Raw genomic sequence first — 7,438 nt, forward strand, 5'->3', positions numbered from 1 at the left:
AGAAGCAAGCAATTAATTAGATCAAAATAAACTGAGGGTTGGAGTTTTGTTCTGTTTCTAATAAACTTCAACCCACATACGATACCAAAATCCTGGCTGTGTTTCATTATCACACTAAAATGATTTCAAGTTCAGTGAGAATATGGTGACACCTACTAAAGTCAAGAAAACGATGGAGCTTGTTGGTCAGGGCTCAGTGGTTCTGCACTTTCCTAGCACAGTGAGGACAGCATGATGATGATTAGTCCTTGTCTCTGGCCTTTGTGTAAACAGTGAAGCTTTATTTGTCAGTAACCTAGGTTCCGATATATTGGTATTTGCTTTTAAAAGATGAAAAGCTCAAGCATTGCCTTATCTGATTTCTAGTACGCTTCTGCTTGTTTGTAAGTTCATCTAGTAATTTGCAGTTGATTATTATTTCTCCCCATGTATGTATGTTCAAAAATGAAAACGACTGCAAGTAAAAAGGCTGTGTTTTGAACCAGCAAGGTCATTGAAGAAAATCTGTATCCTTAATCACTGTATACAAGAAGAGCAAACATGCATTCTCCTGGGCCAGACAAGCTAGAAAAGATCCAAACATATCATGTTGTAAGATCTCCAGTGACGTGGCCTTAGCCTGCTCTCTGATCCAGATAAAAGGATGTTCATGAATTTTGGAAGTCACAGTAAATAAGGAAGGTAATCGTGGTTAGGGTAAGGTTTTTCACATGCAAGGGTGGTTACAACTGGGGGTACCTAACAAAGAAGAGGTTGCCCAGAGAAGGGGCTAACAGGGTGGCAAATGGGGCTAGGAGGAAGAAAATATTTACCAGCAGGTGTTCAATTGCACATTTCTTTTATTTTTAGGGATTGGTTCAGTGTCTTTTTCTGATTAGTTGCTCTTTCTCTCATTTCCTCTCACTCTTATTCAGTTGATTTATTTAAAGGTATGTCAGCAGAGACTGAAATGAAGCACTGTACCTCCTCTTTCTGCTTATTGCTGACCGCTCCAATAATTCATTTTTTAGCTCATTAGCTAACGGGGGATGTGAACAGTGGTCCTCCAGGGTATTGGAATGAGGTTAAGTGATCTACTGCTGACAACTCTGCTCTTGGACTGGCCTTTCCTTTGGGAAAATGAAAGCTCAACCAAGACAAGCTGTGGATCCCAGCAATGAAACTGTGACATCAGAGAAACAATTGTAGTCATTATGTCCTAGTGGCATGATTTCTGGGGTGAACAGGTGCAGCAAGCCAAAATGTCTCCAAGAAAAATCCCCAGAACTTTCCACAGAAAATTAAATCATTCATACCAAATATGAAAAAAGATGTAGCACGAGGAACACAAGAGAGGATGTCAATGAAGCTTCCTGGATTTTTTTTTACTCATGACAAATCATTCCAAATTTTGAATGCTTTGCGAGCAGGTTACCCATCTCCCAGCTATCCATGAAGTGATTAAGGATCGTTTACTATACAAATGTCTAAATGAAGTATGTTTCTTGTGTCCCACTTAGAACACTGTTTGTGTTTTGAATCCCATTTGACATTGGGTATCAGAAATAGTCTGTGCCAGGGTGTCCTATACATTGCGTGTGTTGGTTCGTGCATGCGTGCGCGCATGCGCGCATGTTTGGATTTATTGGTCTTTCCATTACTTTCTGATAAAAATTGTGTGTGGAATTTTAGGAATACTTAATCAGGCAGGTCATTCATACATGATGGTATTAAAGCTTCAGACACTGATCAGGAACGTACTAAGAAAACATTGCATATCTATATATGTGTAACAGGTTGTAGATGGACACTGTCCAGTATACTCTCTCATAACTGCAGGGTCTGGAATTGTTTTTAAATATAAATTATTCTTTCATGTTAGAAACTATCACTGAAATTGCAGTATCTAAGGTTATACCTTCCACTGGAGGATGTCAGGGTTCCTTAAAAGCTAGTACTGCTGCTCATATTGAGCAGAACTGCACTCCACAAATACTCCCATGGGACTGTTCACTCATTGAAGCATGGCAGAATCTGACCTAATTAATTAAGCACCCATAGCACGTAGGTGTTGCACCTATTTTACACATGGGAAAATTGAGGTGCAATAAAACAGCAAGCTAATGGCATGGTGCAGTATCATGGTCTTCTGTAAAATGCAGACCACCCCCCCCCCCCAGGCAAGGACTCTAGAGTACTTCCTGAATATTTTGGGTGACAAATAACTCTTCAGCTCTGCAGCAAATGTTGTTGAGTTTATACCGAATCTTGATCACAGAACTGAGCGAGATAAACAGTAGTGTGTGCCAGCTGGTTATGCAGTAATATAAATCTTTTGACTAGAGGATGGGTAGTATCCTTCTTCTCTTGCCTTCTCTCGTGAGCCCATGGGACATATAGAAGTGATGGGCTGCTCTCCCTCTCAGAATTAATGGGCTCCGCATAAGTTTGCATTCTGCTTTCTGTCTGTGTGTTTTGTTTTCCCTTCTGAATAAACCTTTTGATGCATCAGGATAATGTGGGTAGGGCTTGGGCATTTTGTGACTCAGTCATGTTTCCCAAAGATAGCAGGATCCCCATCTTTACATCATTCTCACCCAGCAGCGCTGTTCACTTTACTGTGTGTAAGAAACATATATATAAATGATTTCTTGTTCCTCTTCTTTCAGAATGTATGTAAATTTATGTTAATGAATTTGTAAAACCAAGGTAGCCAAGTGATCTGATGGCTTTCACCTGAACTTGGAGCATTTGGTTTTGCTTCCATATAGTGCACATGCAGTCACATTTTATGACTTAGGCATAAATGATGCTCGCCCCCTCCACCCCCCAAGGATCTTGTTCTCATATCCAGCTTGTGAGTGGAATAGAAAGTTTTTCTTAAACTCTGAAAGCAACTCCTATTCATCCTGGTTACCACAGCTGGTGTCATGACTGTGATTAGAACTGCATGTAACCAATTTCAGGGAAGATGAGGGGAAGAATAGAATTGTTCTGTATTTGGTGATCTTCCAGTCCACATAACTAATATTTTAAAAGTGTATTGTTCGGCAGACAGGTAGAAGTAGTTTTTTTTAAATAATTGTTTCCTTCAGGAAGAATCCATGCACTTTTTTCCATAGTAGAACTGATTAGATCCATCAAATTCTTTTGTCCTGCCCAGTTTGTAAGTGTAAATTATGTGTTTATAAAATACTTTGTCATTATACTCAATTTCATTTTTAATAAATACAAAGCATACTTCAAATGAGCCTTACCAAAGCCTGCACCTTCTTACTTTGTTGACTTGATGATGTACTAGCTTGGGATAAGTGATAGCTATACAACAACCTCTGATTTTGGGAAAGCACTTAAAATATATAAATGGCCTCATGGAACCCATTTTAAGCATTTGTGGCTGTGCTGTTCTATCCCTCTCAGACCACTCTTTCTTTGCATGTTTGATTTTTTGTTTAGTTATTTTTTAACACAGCAGCACAAGTTAAAACTTGTAACATTAATCCTTCCTGTGAATGTCCTCATTCTTGTTGCTTTGTCTCACAACTTAAACATTATTTACAAGCATTTTCCCTTCATTCTGAGCATTTTAAAATATCCTGTATTTCAAGTATCAGACTCAAAGGCAATGTTTCAGCATTCAGAACAGTGTCAGTATTCAGATGTAGTAGCCATTCAGAGCTTTGAGCTTGCCCATTTTTCTCATACACTGAAAACTCGTACTTTTCTTTAGACAGGAAAAATTACTGCATATGGATAGGGTAAATTGTTATTCGTGTTGCAAAACTCGTGCTTTTGGAGGCTTTGAATGAAAAGTATCTAGAGAGGTCAAAGTAAGGTCACTCCACATGTACCAGGAAGTGGTGCAAAACTAATCCAGATTTGCTGTTGGAAGTATCTGTTTACATAAGTATTTAAAAACAGATTAGGGCTAACCTGACACTAGTTTACTAGGAGTAGTATAAACACTACTGAAAGGCATAAACAGAGCTTTTCTTTTTTCTGCTAGAGGAAAAAATGTCAACAGTAATGAGTTTCCTTGCTAGATATTGTATGCGGTGTCCACAGGTAGGCAGATTTCCATTTAGATACCTGACCTGTTGGCCAAGAGCACCTACAAATGGGAATTTACCTGTGACAGGATCTCCCAGAGCACATTACTGAGTTCCGGGGGGGGTATAAATGAAAGACTCAACCAATAGCAGAGTAACCTGCTGTCCTATGATATAACAGTATTTTAGGACACTTTTTCCACTTACTTGTCCCAGCAAAAGAAGCCACGCTTCAAATTTTTTGTTTTCCATTTAAAAAAATTCCTAAACTTCTTTCCCTTAGTGAAACTTAACTGTCCTGTCACTGTTCACTGATAATGTTCTGGTGAGAGAGAGAGAGACACCATGAGTGACTTCAATGCTATCACTGTGCACGTCTAAGTATAATTCAGGAAACACCGATATATATTCTCCCTGATCTGGATCCTTTTGACTGCTTTAGTCCTGGGCACCTCCTGAGTAAAGATTGCAAGTTGTATGGTTAAGTAATATGGAAAAATCTGCCATGATTTATGACCTAATGCACTCTTGAAGTAAAAGGCTATTACATATACTCAGTATGTAACTTAGATCTCTAGTTGTGGAGAAATGTGAATGTACACGGCCCAGAACAGTTGGATGTTTGCCCATGACTGGGACTCCTAGGCACAGTGACAGTACAAATAAATAATAGTGTTGCAAGTTTCAGGTTTAAAGGAAATGTTTCTGTGTCAGGTCTTTTGCTAAAATTTGCAAGACAAATAATTTCTGCCAACCAGCTTCCATATGTCACTGTGTCTTGAAATGACCATGTATGCTATTACTCAAAGACAGTGGTACCAGTTTTGAAGGTTGTATTTCCTTTTCCTTCTCTAGGGAAGAAAAAGAACGCTGGATACGTGCTAAATATGAGCAGAAGCTCTTCCTTGCCCCGCTGCAGTGCTTGGAGCTTTCCCTAGGCCAGCACCTGCTGCGAGCTACAGCTGAGGAAGACCTGCGGACCGTCATCCTGCTCCTGGCCCATGGCACGCGGGAAGAAGTAAACGAGACGTGTGGAGATGGAGATGGGCGTACTGCCCTGCACTTGGCCTGCAGGAAAGGAAACGTTGTGCTCGTACAGCTCTTAATTTGGGTGAGTATCTCCCTTGTGATGTTCGGTACGCAGTTCTGATTTACTTCTTACTTGTTCCTATTGTTTAGCAAAACTTTTTTTTTTAGTAAGGTCTTCTGAAGTATTGCTTGCCAGCATATTTCAGAAGGCTGCTAAAGTTGTTCTTTATTTTCCTTAGTCTACATGTTCCTGTTATAAGCTTTCAGAGCTGCCTTGACAAAAATATGTCTCTCTTTTTACTTCAGTGTGATAGAAGCTAGGTGACGTGCAGGAGACAGGGAAGGATAAGTGCTCTAGCTCTAGAATAGCCATACAAAATGCATTTGTAAAGAGATTGTTACAGGCAGTATGTGAAGATGTTCTAGAAGAAAGCTGTTTGTGCTTGAAGCATGATTTCTCTGCCCAGATCTTCTATAAACCCACAAAATAAGGTCTGTGTCATGCATTCTGTCTTGTGTATTTTTCTCTTCCTCCCCTCTTTCCCCCCTCCCCCTGACCTCCACTTAAACTCAGATATAGCTCTTCCATTTTCATTCTCTCCATGCTAATACTGTGTTAGCAGCTGGGTCTCAAGTGGCATCTCTTCTTTCTGCAGTATGGTGTGGATGTTATGGCCCGTGATGCCCATGGAAACACAGCATTAGCCTACGCCAGACAAGCCACAAGCCAGGAATGCATTGATGTTCTCCTGCAGTATGGTTGTCCTGATGAGCGTTTTGTCCTTATGGCTACACCCAATTTGTCCAGGAAGAACAATAACAGGAACAACAGCAGTGGAAGAATGCCCACCATCATCTGAGGAACTTGGGTAGTTTTCAGTGACCTAAATAGTGTCTGCAGCCTCATAGCTCCATTTCTTTCACAGCTCTGACTTGTGTCAGAGTCTTATAACTTTCCTTTCCCTTTTTCCCCTCTATCCCTGTCCCATCAAAAACAAACAAGCAAACAAAAAGCATATGTGGACAGTGCGAAGGGACAAGAAGGAGAAAAAGGGGGCTGCAGAAACCGTTAGTTAAAAAAAAAATGTCTAGAATGATGAAAAGGGGGGTGAGAGAGAGTTTGGTTATGGGTTCTCTAATCATAGCACATGATATTGGACCATTTTACTGGCTGTCTCCAGGCATAGGCTGTACGAGTGTTGAAGGAGGGGATAGAGGCAGAAGAAAGGAGGAAGAAGAAAAGAAAGAAAAAATGGTAACTTTTCTTAAATGACAGTTAAGCACATCGGTACATTTCACCTCTACCAAACGGAACACTTGGATTTCATTCTCTTCTCTGAAGAGCTTGACGGCATAAATCAGAAGCAAGCACAGAGTTTGTCAGGTTTGAAGCTCCTATGATGGTATGTGTCAAATCAGTTGTAGCTAATCTGTCCAGGGAGAATACTGGCTTCATTACACTTGTATAGTTGAGTTCTTCCAGCATTACCGCTGTTTAATAGAACATGATTAGTCATCACGGAGAAAAAAGCATATTAGCTGAGGAGGTAGTTACATGGCACGCTTCGGTGATTGCTTGGATGTGATTGCAATATTCTTAGAAGCATCATATTATCTCAGACATGTTCTTTCAAGCCCTTGGAGCCCTCCTTTCTAAATTCACTGTCATAATTTAGTATCTGTTTAATTTTTCAGTCCAAAGAGAGGAAATCAGTTGCTGAGTGTTATTTGACTGCAGTCTCCTTAGTGTAAAAACAAAATGGAAAAAATAAATAAGGGTAACTATGAAACACAAAAAGGAATAATGAATACTGCTAAGGAAAAACATTTCAAGTACATTTAGTAAAATAAATACATGCATAAAAGGCTAATATTTTTTCAGCCACGAGAGAGATGTCATTTTGCCACGGTAAATGTCTTGCGTTTTTGGTCACTCCTGTGATGCATTGCCTAAGTTATACAGATTTTTGTATTGTGTCGTTAGATTATATGTATGTAAAATCTATTTGAATAAAAAAATTCATAAATATGCATTGATTTTTGTACAGACAAATGACACCTCTGTTAATTTATAAACTGTAATGGATGTGTACTAAATAATGTGCAACTAGCTAGGATCTGTGGGTTACAGATCATTGTACACTGAAAATATTTCCAGCAGTGAACTATATTTCCATTTGTTTGATGCAAGTCTTTTGAAGAACATATCGGAATGAGATGATGGCATATTTGGCATACAAAAAAGGCATACTGAGATCTTTTAGAAGGGAAAGGAGGATGTCTGTCAGCAACATAAACATATTTTACTTTAGACACCATGAAGCTTTCATAGATCGAGACAAAAAGCCATAGCCTGCGTCCATGAAGATCAGACGTGTCTC

General features: G+C 39.5%; 1 protein-coding gene across 1 annotated transcript in view; it reads left to right on the plus strand.

Moving 5' to 3' along the window:
* Nucleotides 1–7,088, plus strand: part of AGAP1 (ArfGAP with GTPase domain, ankyrin repeat and PH domain 1) — a gene marked incomplete at its 5' end in the record, with an annotated part of 301,279 nt that extends 294,191 nt beyond the window's left edge. The window contains 2 exons of the mRNA XM_025214080.1: nt 4,884–5,139; nt 5,714–7,088. Of these exons, the coding sequence (XP_025069865.1) occupies nt 4,884–5,139; nt 5,714–5,917 (460 nt within the window). The remainder of the gene's footprint in view (nt 1–4,883; nt 5,140–5,713) is intronic.
* Between the last annotated feature and the right edge of the window lie 350 nt (nt 7,089–7,438).

The sequence above is a fragment of the Alligator sinensis genome, unplaced genomic scaffold (genome assembly GCF_000455745.1).
Source record: "Alligator sinensis unplaced genomic scaffold, ASM45574v1 scaffold205_2, whole genome shotgun sequence".
NCBI classification, from domain to species: Eukaryota; Metazoa; Chordata; order Crocodylia; family Alligatoridae; genus Alligator; species Alligator sinensis.